Consider the following 13,975-nt stretch of genomic DNA (forward strand, 5'->3'; position numbering starts at 1 on the left):
ATTTCTTAATATGGCAAAAAGAACATATTTATTAGCATATCAAAATATCTTGAGTCTCTCTGTCAAAATAAGAATCCAAAAGTAGGTGCACCAGTGTGGCTCAGTTAGCTAAGCATTAACTCCTAGTTTTGGCTCAGGTCATGGTCTCATGGTTTGTGAGATCAAGACTCACGTCAGTGCAGAGCCTGCTTGGGATCCTCTCTCTCTCCCTCTTTCTCTACCCCTTCCCTCTCACATGCACTTGTGCTCTCTGTCTCAAAATAAATAAACATTAAAAAAAAAGAATCTACAAGTATGTAAACTTGTATTCAGTAATTAATATTTCATTGATTTGTCTTTTTTTTTTTTTAATGTTTATTCTTGAGAGAGAGAGACAGAATGCCAGCAGGGGCAGAGAGAGAGGGTGATAGAATCCAAAGCAGGCTCCAGGCTTCGAGCTGTCAACACAGCTCCCCACAGTCCCCGATGTGGGACTCAAACTCACAAACCGTAAGATCATGACCTGAGCCGAAGTTGGGCACTTTTCACTGACTGAGCCACCTAGGTGCCCCTCATTGTTTTGTCTTATTTAGAAATGGTCTAGATATTCAACAAATATATATCATTTCATGTACCTTAGTATAACTTTAGTTTCAAGCTATCAAAAAGATCTTGGACGCTACTTCCAAGTAGACATACTATAAAACACAGTTATTGTTGAAATAAAGCTTGTCAGAATAATAATTAAATTAAAATTAAATCTATAAGTTTTATAATCTTAAACAATTAGTAAATATAATATTAGCTTATTTGACTAGAAAACCCATGTAGAATAAAAATGTATGATCAGATCATACTCAGTGCTGATAATTCAGAAGATACAGCTGTTTTTATTAAACCAACTGTATTAATCTTGTCTTATTTATGAAAGATTTACCGAAATCACATGAACTTGAAAAATATTTGAGTTGCTTTCTGTATTTCTGAGAGCTTGGGGAATATTTAATTCATATAAGCTTTTGTGTTTTTAAAGCTCATTTAGAATAGAGATCTTTTAATGGATTTGATAAATAAATTTGTCAGAGGTACCCTTCAGAGGTAACAAAATATCACATATACATAATATACCTATCCAAAGGTATAGACAGACACACATACAGATGGTCCCCAATTTGCCATGGTTTGATTTATGATTTTCTGACTTTACGATGATACAAAAATGATCCACATTCAGTAGAAACCATACTTTAACATGTGAATTTTGAAATTTTCCTGAACTGACGATATGCAGTATGATCCTCACTCGTGATGCTGGGAAGGGGCCACGAGCCTCAATTCCCTGGCAGCCACGGGGTCACAGGGTCCACAACTGCTATACCGGCTGCCGTTCTGCACCCACACAGCCACTCTGTTTTTCACTTGCAGTACAGTATTCAATAAATTACATTAGCTTTTACTTGTACTATTGCCTTCTATTGTAAAAAAAAAAAAAAAAGGAGAAATTTATTCCTCCTCCTGAGAAGCTCCAATTAACACCCTCCTTAGCAAACCTCCAATGCCTTTTTCCTTACCTTATTCCAGCCTTTAAAAATGAATAAAGAAGATGTGGTTTATATATATGATGGAATACTACTTGGCAGTGAGAAAGAATGAAATCCTACCCTTTGCAGCAGTGTGGATGGAACTGGAGGGTAATATGCTAAGTGAAATAAGTCAGGCAGAGAAAGGCAGATACCATATGTTTCACTCATGTGTGGAACTTGAGAAACTTAACAGAAGACCACGGGTGGAAGGGAAGGGGATAAATTAGTTACAAACAGAGAGGGAGGGAGGCAAATAATAAAAGACTCTTAAATACAGAGAACAAATTGAGGGTTGATAAGGGGTGGATCAGAGGAGAGGGAAAATGGGTGATGGGCATTGAGGAGGGCACTTGTTGGGATGAGCACTGGGTGTTCAATGAATCATGGGAATCTACCCCCAAACCCAAGAACACACTGTATACACTATATGTTAGCCACTTGACAATACATTTTATTAAAAACAAACAAACAAATAAATAAATAAAGATTGTAGACTCCCCCAAAATAAATTAAATAAATTTAAAAAAAAGTAACTTCTTAGTGGACTAAAATAACTAACTGCCTAAGGCTGAACCACAGTCTTCATTACACATCAGAGCAAATAGAAAGATCTTGAAGGTCTCCCCGAAAAATATTGATAAAAAATTTTAGTCCTTACACTGAACAGGTTAACCACTTGTCCTATCTGCTAGAAACATAATTTGAATAAAAATGAGGATGAAAAGTGAATTTGAAAACTGACTCTGACACAAGCTAGTAAGTTTTATATTACTGTAGTAGTTTCTACTGTTAAGGTCTTTATAGATCTTTCTCATCTCAAAATTGCATTGTGTCCCAATAAGCCCATTCTAAGTTGAACATACTGTAAATTAAAAATACACTTAATACACCTCACTTACCAAATATCATCCGTTAGCCTGGCCCACCTTGTATGTGCTCAAGACCCTCACATTGGCCTACACCTGGGCAAAATCATCTAACAAAAAGCCTATTTTTTAGATGTAATTTATTGAATACAGTACTCATGTAATTTATTGAATTACATTTGAAGGAGGAGGTGGTGGAGGGGAGTTGATGGTAGGGACAGATTTTAATTTGTGTTCTAAATCTGATTTCTGTTCTAGAATTTTGCTAGGGGAATCTTTTAGGCTGGCTGTGATCTTTTTTTGTGTGTGTCTTCCCAGTTTGATCCTCCCATATTGGTAATATGACATTTGTTTAAGGTGAGAACTCTCTGAAATCCTTTTAAATATAACAACTTTTCCAAATCAAAGGATCCATTGTCTGGCTATTGACAATTTAAGAACCCCACAAAGATACCTATTCCAGAATGTGACTCAAAACCGGTAGGCATTTGGGGTGCTTGGTGGCTCAGTAGGTTGAGCATCTGACTCTTGATTTTGGCTCATGTTATGATCTCATGGTTCATGAGTTTGAATACCGCATTGGGCTCTGCACTCAGCTCTTGGAGCCTGCTTGGAATTCCTCTCTCTGCCCACCCCCAAAATAAATAAATAAACTTTAAAACAACAACAAGAAAAAACCCATAGGCCTTTATGTGGCTTAAAAAGCTACATAGCCAAAGGCGGGTCGGAAGGGTACATTCTGCCCTGTTGACATTATCAAGTGTTAGCTTTTCTGAGTCTATGTAACAACAGTGACAGTCCCAGAAATGTAGTCACTTCCTGCAAATTTCTAATCAATCATCTAGGATTTTGGACAGTATGATACCAAATAGATATTTGAGCTTTAAATAGAATTGATTTAATTGTTTTGAATAACCTAGAATTCTAGGATAATAATTAAATGTTTAAAGGTGGATTCATTTAAAAAAGGGTAGTTTCCAACAATTCTTGTATTATCCGGTAAAGATTCAGGGCCAGTTGAGCTGTTGTTACTTTGGCATACATAATAAAAATATAAGATCTTCATCTAAAATTGGAATTTAGGGGTGCCTGGGTGGCTCAGGTCATGATCTCACAGTTTGTGGGTTTGAGCTCTGTGTGGGGCTCTGTGCTGACAGCTCAGAGCCTGGAGCCCACTTCAGATTCTGTGTCTCCTCCTCTCTCCTCCATTTGCACTCAGTCTCTCTCTTCCAAACAATAAATATTGAAAAAATAAAATTGGAATTATAAACGGAACCCGAATTTAATTCATTCTTTTCTGCACTCGTAGATTAATATACAATCTTACTTAGTAAAAAGTACGTTTTTTTAAATTCATCAATTCATCCATCCCTAGAACATTTTTAGGAGAAAAATTGTGGCACAATATAGCATAGAGAAAAATAGCACTCTCTGCCACTTTATTTTCCACACTGAAAAATATTCAATGCAAAGTGTACAGTAGTAGACATCTATATTCCTCTGAAGCACAGGTGTAACTACACATATTTGTAATGGGTTTGTCAAACTTCAGAAATAATGCTCCAGCTGTGTGCTCATCCTGTTGGGAATAAATCTTTGGAATTTTAATTCATGTATGATTTGGACTGCAGTAGAATAGTTCAAATTCAGCCTGTGATTAATATATGAACCTGTTTGTAACTATGGTTTCTCTTTTGTAATTAATGTCTTCTGGTGCTTTGTAGATTCTTACAAATCTCACTCTGAAGATACTTGGCCTAGGATTCAGATGTAATGGATTTCAGTCTTTCTCTGTATCCATTTCCTTTAGGAAGTCCTTAGAGTATAAGCTTAACAGGTACATTTCGTTCTTTTCCCCTGTGGCTGTGGAAATGCCATCAGGTTGGTGGATACTGGGATAAATCCTGCAGCACAGTGACTCAGTTGAAGGAAGGTCTCAACCGAATTCTCTGCCTGATCCCCTACAATGTGATCAGTCAGTCTGTGTGGGAGTGTATTATGCCCGAGTGGCTGGAAGCCATCAGAACAGAAGTCCCAGATAACCAGTTAAAAGAATTCAGGGAAGTATTAAGGTGAGTAAGTAGTTTAATGAAGTCACCACAAGTCTAATGATGTCTGACATTTATTGAGCATGTAATGTGTGCCAGGAACCGTGTTAAATATTTTATATAATCTTGTTTACTTTTTAACAACCCTATAGAGGAATTTTTAGCTGCAAAATGAAGTCGTTACAGTAAATTGTGCTAAGGTGACCTGAAATTGTTGAAAAAGGATTTTGTTCTTGTGGAATAATACACATACCGTATTGTTTGTTTAGCTTCAAATATAATTATGGTTTGGTTAACATGGGGAGAGTGCAAAGGGATAATGTTTTTAGATGCTGGGGAGCAACTCTAATTCCTTAGAAATGCAATTCTTTCTGTTAAGCCTAATATGAATATAAACATTAATATTATTAACAACAGTATGAATTCTTTATATCTATTCTAATGACATAAACTATTATAGTAAAATGTAACATGATAATAACATTCAGAACACAGCCCGATCCAAAGTGTTTGGCTCCCCAGATAAGATACAGTTAAAAAATGCAACTCAACCCTAATATATGTCCGTTGGTCATTTACTTTCGTTGCTCTGCTTTCCAGCAAAATGTTTGACATTGAGCTCTGTCCTCTACCTTTTTCATTGGAAGAAATGTTTGGCTTTATTAGTTGTCGGTTCACAGGATACCCTTCCTCTGTGCAGGAACAAGCTTTACTGTGGCTTCATGTGAGTAAATGGTACTTTTAGTCGTTTGTGGCAATAGTTCTTAGCCTGGGAACTTTAGATCACTGGGTAGAAGAGTGGGGAGTTATTGCAGAGTCCATAAATTTGCATGTTTGCTGAGGACTGTCTAGACTAATAACTCACTGCATAGATAAATAACTACATTTCAAATATATGTGGCTATAGTTATGGTTAATAAAATACAGATTTATGCAGTACTATTACTGAATTCATAATAGCTTTTGGTCCTTATGTAGTTTTCCATCAGTAGATTCTAAAAGTGTAATAGGCTGTCTTGTGGGGTTCTCATAAATCTTTTGGCATTAAATAGGTGCTTTACTTGGGAAAGTTGAGAGCTGCTGACTTAGAATGGAATGCCTTTCTCCCCAGTCTACATTTGTAACTCCAGCTTATCCTTAAAGCCCAACTCAAAAATGATCTCATCTATGAAGTTTCCCTCACACCCCCATTTTTCCTTCGGAATTCATTATTCCTTCTCCCAGTACTCATACAGGCTCCTTGGGTAAATTTTATTCAGCCTCAGATTGAGTTCATTTTTGTCTCTTCTCCTGAGTGCAAATGCATGGAGTTCAGGGACCAGGCAGGTCTGTTTTCATTTTGAATTCGTACCTCCCTTCATCCTTTCCTCTCAGCATCTAGCACGTGCCTTGTGTTTATTTAATGAATGTTCTTAAAAATTTACTAAATTGAGTTGAATGTCTGTCAAAAAGTTTGGCTAGTTTCAAAAAAGGAGGCCAGGGTCAATGTTTAGATCAGTTATGGGTGCAGATACATTGCTGGGTCATAGAAGGGTGGCTTTCAAGTCATCAAGATGCCTTTCTGGGTTCTAAACTGAGGAACAGTATTTTTCACAACTGACAAAGAGTAAAGGGACCATTTTTTAAAAAGTTACCTTTTGGACCCAGAATTTTAACATTTCATCCCCAAGTAGATCTCTGCAAGATAATTTCTCTTTTAAGGTAAGCCTGTTCTTCTATAGATGGCTAGGTGTGGTACTCAGACACGCCCTTTAGGCTGAGCTCAGTAGGGGTGAGTAGAAAGGACTCTAAACCCACCATGGCTAGAGCAATTACAGCTGCATGTTTTATGGACTGGACTTGCCCAGAGTTCTGGGTTGAAGACAAGGTGCTGCAATTGAAGGAGATTTTAAACCACTGGTCTAACCATTTGGAGAATAGAGTGAACAGTATAGTGATTGGAATTGACTTCTTAATTAATTGTGGAAACATTTATAGAGTTCCTCTGTGCCAGGCACCGTAGTTGGCACAGGGATGAAAATGGGATAAGAGATGGTTCACACTTCCTTTCTGCAGGGAGCTCACAGTGGGAGAGACAGTATCAAACAGTCAAATATAATGAAAAGTTATTATCGCTTTAATAAATGTATGTATAAAATTCTAAGAAAGCAGAGAAGAGGAATGGATTAACTCTGTCTGATGGAAAGATGCATCTGTTTCCAAAAATTCATTACAGATGAAGTCACTTGATTTTGGCAGAGGATAGCTGAGCTTGCATCAGAAACCAAGATCAGAGGGTGCAGTCAGATCAGAAGGAGGATGGACTAGAGAAAGATTGCACACAGGTTATACTAGTCCAGGAGGAAGCTGATGGATAAGGCACTAGCAGCGCTATGGAAAAGAGGAGACAGTGTCAAAAGATACTTAGAAGTTTTAGTAGAAATAACATGGCAGTTTATGGGATGTGGGGAGTGGGGGAGATGGAAGGTCCAATAATAACTTTGACTTTTTGATATGAAAAATTGAGGTTGGCTGTGCTGGCAGAATATACATAAGGCTAAGTATCCTTATGTTCAGTAGTTCACTTTGGGGAAAAAATGTTAAATGCATTTTTTTTTTTGAGTTTTAAAGTTTATATTTTGGGGGATATATGCCTTTTTTCCCCAGGTATTATCGGAGTTAGACATCATGGTTCCACTTCAACTATTGATAAGTATGTTTTCTGATGGAGTTAATTCTGTTAAAGAACTGGCAAATCAAAGAAAATCAAGAGTCAGTGAACTGGCAGGGAACCTTGCAGCTCGAAGGGTAATTATTGCCACAACTGTTTTTGTCTTACTTGTTAAGATTTTGTCAATTATACTAGGTCTAAAAGTAGCATCATAGTTAACTTCTCTGAAAATGCTTTTTCATCCCATCTCACTCTGTTAGTCTTTTAAGTACGTGAAATAATAGAAAACATTGATCTAAGATATGTTCTGTATAATCCACGGTCAATAAATTATTAAGTTTTCATTTTCCTTTGAGTTTTTCTCCTGCAAGTACCTATTAGCTATCTCACACCCTTGATGAAAGCAAAAAGAGTAGCTCTGAGCTATTATTCTTTTTTTCTTTTTTTTCTTTAGGTCTCCTGGTGAATTAGAATTCTTTACCCATTGCTAGGCAGATAGGTGCTTCACTTTGGGGATGAGGAGTTTGGATGTTTTGTTCTATCATGTTTTGAGAAGATGTGGTCATCTGATGGTGGCTGGGAATGATGCTGTCACTGTGGACCAACTGAGCCCATTTTTGGGGCCCCTTTGTATTTTTGTGAATGAGAAAAGTCAACATAGTCTAGTCCAAGGGATAGGAAAGCTATTGGGAATTTCTGATAATATTTCTGTAGAGGACCTGTTAGAGCTTTTGTTGACATGCTGACATTTCTAGACCAGGATCAGTTCTGGAGAGGTTTACTCTCAATGTGATGGTAGGCAGGGACTGTTCTCAACTTTCCCTTGTCAGCCTCTCCATACCAGTTTTCCTACTGTTTGTCATTCTACCTCGTATCTAGGGACTAGAAAATATGTCAAAATCATGGGATCATAGTTTGTATTCAGTGCTCTCTTTTGATTTTTAATCATCACTACTTTTCTTGTCTGCCTCCTAAGAACCAGCTGGCAAACATTTTTATGTTGTTTTTTTCTTCTGTAACCTTTGATTATGAGATAACTTAGTTGGTGCCTTATACTGTGCAATATATTCACAGTGAACCATAACACAGAATTGTGTGAGACAGTTGGAGAAGAGCTCATTGTCCTCATTTTACAAATACTTAGCCTGAGGTTCAGTGAGCTGACGTGATTTGCCATTGATAACACTATCAATATCCAGGTATTCTGGTTCTTAATGGGGTACTCTTTTTCTTTAGTTTAAATATGGTGTTCAAGGAACTTTCTGGTTATTGGATCTTTAGGAGAGAAAATATGATTTCAGAGTGATATACAGGTACGTCAGTCAAGGTCCTGGTACAGAATTTATCCTTGATGGTTCAAGTGAAGAGACTTTCATGGAGACTCTGCCTATAGAGTTATGGGGAAAGTTAAGGGAGCAGTAAGGGTTGGTGAGGCACCTAAACTCCAGCAACAGCTCAGTAGGAAGCCATTAGACCCCTAAAGGTGAAGGAACAAGGAAAAGGGTTCCCTGAGCCCACTGAGAGCTGAAATTTTAAGGAAGGGCTGGCTGGAAGAGTAATGGAGAGATCACCAGAGATGTAGCATCAAAGCAGGCAGGGAGTGGGTGATAACACTACTACCTCTCTCTCCTTCAGCTTCAGGGCTTCTGCTGGCATCTCCCATTGACTAACCCAGCTGGAAGCCAGCTGGCATGAAAGTTGGGAGAGACTCTGTTCTTGGCATCCTTGGGCACATAGCAGGGCAGAAGACAGCAGTGAGGGGCTTGGGTAGGCAAATGGAGAATAACCAATACAACAGATTTGACATATATTGTTTTCCCATGTTAGCTTGATAATTATAATATTCAGATGTCATTGTTCTTTAATCAGTCTTCTTAAACTGAGATTTAGTGCTTGTGATTCTAAAACTGATCTTGCAATATCAGGTTATGGTTTTAGGTTGATGAAAACAATTTCCTTTAATCAGAAATGTGTGATGGGATGAACAATATAATGGCAAAGACAGCTGCCTTCATTTTTCAGGGTGCTGATGTTTCATTCACCTGACAATCAGTCACAAAGTTCAGGTGATTTTATTTCTTATTTTTATATTTTGAGAAGATCCATAGTGTTTGGAAGTACTAATGCTATTGACTAAGGAAGGGAATCAGTGTGACAGCTGGAAATACCTTCCATGAGCCCCTAGATATTTCATATAGCCATTTTAGCTTCTATGAGTTCACTTATGTGTGTTGATGTTCTTTCTTCTAGGTGAGTGTCGCCTCTGATCCTGGCCGACGAGTTCAGCACAATATGCTGAGTCCATTTCATAGTCCTTTTCAGAGTCCATTTCGGAGTCCTATGCGTAGTCCATTTCGTAGCCCTTTCAAGAATTTTGGACACCCAGGAGGAAGGACTATTGACTTTGATTGTGAAGATGATGAAATGAATCTAAATTGTTTCATCCTCATGTTTGATCTTCTCCTGAAGCAGGTAGCTGAAGCATGAGCTTCCTTTAGTTCAGAGGTGAAGAGTAAGGGAAAGCATTGTATAGTGATTCTTGCTATGTGTGTGACATCTTCATACTTGCCGAAATGATGCAACATCACTCAAGACATTTTACAACCCCCTTTCTGGGATTCCCTAGAATGTGAAAAATACTTGTATGAATATCTGCAATGATGTTGACATATGAGAATGGATATAAATTTTAGAAACCCTCTAGCATCATTAGACTGGATTCTGTTGAACAAATTTGGTGAACTGAGTAATGCTATTGTTGGAAAGAGCAAGATACAACTCTGTGGTGATGGGCTGATTTAAATACATTCCAGAAATTGATTTTTGTAGGTAATTTCAAAAGAGAAGTTTAAAAGTCTGGCCAGGAGAGCATTTCTTCTTAACTTTTTATTTTGAAGTAATTTCAGGCTTGCAGAAAAGTTGCGAGAATAGCACAAAGAATTCCCAAATACTCCTCCCCCAGATTCTCCAGGTGTTAACATTTATCACATTTATTTCTATCACTCTCTTAATCTGTATATGTATGTATGTATTATAGAATTTTTAAATAAACCATATGAGGGTAAGTTGCAAATATGGTGTCCCTTTATCCTTAAACACTTCAGAATGTATTTCCTAAAAAATAAGGACATTCTCTTATATAACCAAGTACAAAATAAGGAAATCAATCAAAATTAGGAAATTAATATTGTTATAATACTATTATCTATTATCTGACCCACAGAAATTAATCATTTTTTAAATTGATGTAATGATTATATCTTTATAGCAAAAGAAAAAAAGTGTTTTTGATCCAGGACACAACCCAGCATCACTCCTTGCAAATATTTGTCCTGTCTCCTTAGTCTTCTTTAATCCAGAGTAGTCCTTCAATCTTTGTTCATCTTTCATGTTCTTGATATTTTTGAGGAGTACGGGCCAGTTATTTTGTAGAATGTCCCTCAATTTGAGTTTATCTGATGTTTCTTTATGAATCTATTTGGGTTAAGCATTTTTTGGCAGTAACACTGCTAGTGTGATGTTATATCCTTTTCAATGCATCATATTAGGAGGCACATGACACGATAATGTTGCCTTACCTGGTGGTGATAACTTGGGAACGTGATTTCTACTAAATTTCTCTACTCCAAAGTCACTGTTTTCCCCTTTGTAATTAGTAAGTAACTTGCAGGCTGAGATTTTCTGTTTCTCATCAGACTTTCACCTAATAGTTTTAGCATCCAGGGCTGATTCATGCCTGGATCAATTATTACTATGATGGTTACCAAATGATAATTTTCTAATTTTATCATTTCTTTTAATTTATTAGCTGGCATTCTACTGAAGAAACAGTTTCTCTTCTCTCCCATTTCTATATTTATTTGTTCATCTTATACCTGCACGTACACATGAATTCTTATTTCATTCAGTGAGTTAAAATCTGTTACTATGATTATTTATTTTGATGTTCATATTGTCCTGTATTTGATCAGTGGGAGTCCCTTCAGGCTGGCTCCTGTGTTCTTTTGACATATCCCAATCATTCCTTGAACACTTCCTTAATTTCTGGCATAACAAGATGTTCCAGGCACATTTTATATTTTCCTAGCCCCAACCTTGAAATCAGCCATTTCTCCAAGGAGCCCTGGTTCCTCTTAGTGGATAATGGATAATGGTATTTAGAAACCAAGATCTGGACATTAGGTGAGGAGCAGCATTTTTTAAATGTGTAAAATTTCACAAAGTGATAAGTTTAAAAAACAACTTTTTAAAATGTCCTACATGATTTTAAAAATAATTCCCATTGTTTGTCTTCTGTTTAGAGTCTTTTTAGAAGAATCCATGGAAAACAATATGTATTCATGGTCTATAATCCTTATCATCTTTAAATAACTTAATATTGTTGTTAGTAAATTTTATCCCCAATTAGTATGCCAGTGGAATATTGGATAAAAGGACCAAATTCCTTCTTTTTTCTTTTTTCTTTTTCTTTCTTTCTTTCTTTCTCTCTTTTCTCTCTCTCTCTTTTTTTTTTTTTTTTTTTTTTTTTTTTTTTTTTTTTTTTTTTTTTTTTTTTTTTTTTTTTTTTTTTTTTTTTTTTTTTTTTTNCTTTTTTTTTTTTTTTTTTTTTTTTTTTTTTTTTTTTTTTGGCCTTTATTTTGATGTCTTTCAGATGGAGTTACAAGATGATGGGATCACCATGGGTTTAGAGCACAGCTTATCAAAGGACATTATTTCCATTATAAACAATGTCTTCCAAGCCCCCTGGGGGGGCTCCCATACCTGCCAGAAGGAAGAAAAGGCAATTGAGTGTAACTTATGTCAGTCTAGTATTCTCTGCTATCAGCTTGCTTGTGAACTGTTGGAGAGACTGGCTCCTAAAGAAGAAAGCCGGCTGGTGGTAAGAAGTTAAAGTAATGAGATGGCCCATATCTGATAGTGATAATGACTATAGAAGCAGGTATAATGGGGTCTTCTTTCAATATCACATTATGCTCCATGCTGGGTTACGTGTGAGACTGTGGTAAAAGAAACATTTTCCTGTTTCTCCCACCAACTTATGCTCCTAGAAAGGGATATGAGCTGGAGCTATATCATACAGAATTCTTGAGTCTTGAGTTAAGGTTGTGGCACATCCATTCATACAACTGTCATAAATACAAAGCATTACTGGTATTCTTGAAATAACTTCTATTATAAAGTTCAGATAACAATGAAACCTACAAAATATATACCAAATATCAAGGCCATAGAATGGATATGGGTATTGAGAATTCCTAGGTAGGTAACCCTGGTTTGGAAAACCCATTGACTTCATCAACAGCCGATAAATACTTCATTTCATTTCCTACTTTCCAAGAAAATTGTTTCAGTAAGAAAAAACTAATATATGCCACGCATTAGCTACTCCATACATTAGTTATTTACTGTTTAGCCAGTTTTCATTTAAGACACATATCTCCAAAATACCCTCACACCATCAAAGGTAGATGAATCTATTATTCGGGGTTTTGTTTGCTGTCTTCTCTTTTTTTTCCTTGCTACTAATATTTAAGTAGAAAGCGACTTCTTAAAAAAATCTTTTTGAGGTGTAACATACATGCAGTAAATTTTTTCTACAGTTTTTAAATACCTGTCCACCTACTGAACTTGTTTGTCCTACATGTTGCAAAATAACATCCCTGTAGTATGGTCTTTCAACATTGTCATTGGGTATTTAACCAAATAAACAGTCACAGTTCTAGATGATGTAAAAAACAAATTAAAATTGGGGCATCTGGGTGGCTCAGTCGGTTAAGTGTCTGACTCTTGATTTCAGCTCAAGTCATGATCTCATGGTTCATGAGTTCAAGCCCCATACCGAGTTTCATGCCGACAGTCCCTCTCTCTCTGCCCCTCCCCTTCCTGTGCTCTCTCTCTCTCTCTCAAAAAGAAATAAAATAAACTTAAGAAAAAAACAAATTAAAATCAAGAAGCTTAGAGTCTAATCAAGGAGGTATTTAAGTAAATGAAAAAACCATTAGACATAGTGATGATTGTGATGGGTGAGGTCTGAACAAGGGGACTATAGGGGCAGAGAAAGGTCTGCAGATCCAGCCTGGAGGTGTGATAGGGAGGAGAGAGCTCCTGGGTTCCTATTTGAAAGGAGTGGAGTTGATGAAAGGAAGGTGGTAGGGGAGAAGAAGTTTTGAGACTCAGAACACTCTATGTTTTAATGATACAGAGGAAAGTAGGGAATGGTGCATTCAGGAAACTGCAAGCAGTTGAGTGTTGCTAGAACAGTGAGCAGGATGGGAAAGTAGTGAATGAAAGCTGAGTCAAGCAAGATGGACTCGGTCTTATTTTCGCATTCATTAAGGGCTCTGTCTGCCAAACTAAGGAGTTTGGGTTTTGTCTTGGTGAATGGGTGACTCCTGAAGAATTTAATCAGGGTGGTGACACAATGTGATGAATTTGAGAAATTCATCCTACCATTGGAGGAGCAGGATTAGAGGATTTGGACTCTGGGGACAGGTATCTAGCCAGAAGGCTAATGTGGTCACTCAGGGGGGAAATGGACAGGTCTGAATTAAAGTAATTGTGGTGGGGATAAGAGAAGGGGCAGGCCTGGTGGATTTTTAGGAAAGAGAATCAGCAGTGCTTGGTGTTTTGTTGGCATTGAAATATGGAAAAGTTGAGGACAAACCCATGTTTTCTGGCTTGGGAGCTGGTAACATTGCCATTTATAGAAGATTATTACTGGTGTAGAAGTGATCTTTTTGGCCAGAGTGGACATGATGCAGGCACATTCAGACATAGTGGACTGGGATGCCTTCAGATACCCTGGTGGGGTTTTCATGACCAGCAGGTATGTGGATCTGGGTTTTAGGA

The 13,975-nt window shown here is 37.1% G+C and overlaps 1 protein-coding gene across 2 annotated transcripts in view; it reads left to right on the forward strand.

The window, feature by feature from the left end:
- The window catches only part of UNC79 (unc-79 homolog, NALCN channel complex subunit), a 208,017-nt gene that overhangs the window by 70,649 nt on the left and 123,393 nt on the right, over positions 1-13,975 (forward strand). For both annotated transcript variants that reach the window (XM_039217277.1, XM_039217278.1), the window contains exons 12-16: positions 4,310-4,500; positions 5,077-5,200; positions 7,123-7,263; positions 9,377-9,598; positions 11,778-12,005. In XM_039217277.1, the coding sequence (XP_039073208.1) occupies positions 4,310-4,500; positions 5,077-5,200; positions 7,123-7,263; positions 9,377-9,598; positions 11,778-12,005 (906 nt within the window). The remainder of the gene's footprint in view (positions 1-4,309; positions 4,501-5,076; positions 5,201-7,122; positions 7,264-9,376; positions 9,599-11,777; positions 12,006-13,975) is intronic.

Source organism: Hyaena hyaena, unplaced genomic scaffold (assembly GCF_003009895.1).
Source record: "Hyaena hyaena isolate Hyena2069 unplaced genomic scaffold, ASM300989v1 scaffold_676, whole genome shotgun sequence".
NCBI lineage: Eukaryota > Metazoa > Chordata > Mammalia > Carnivora > Hyaenidae > Hyaena > Hyaena hyaena.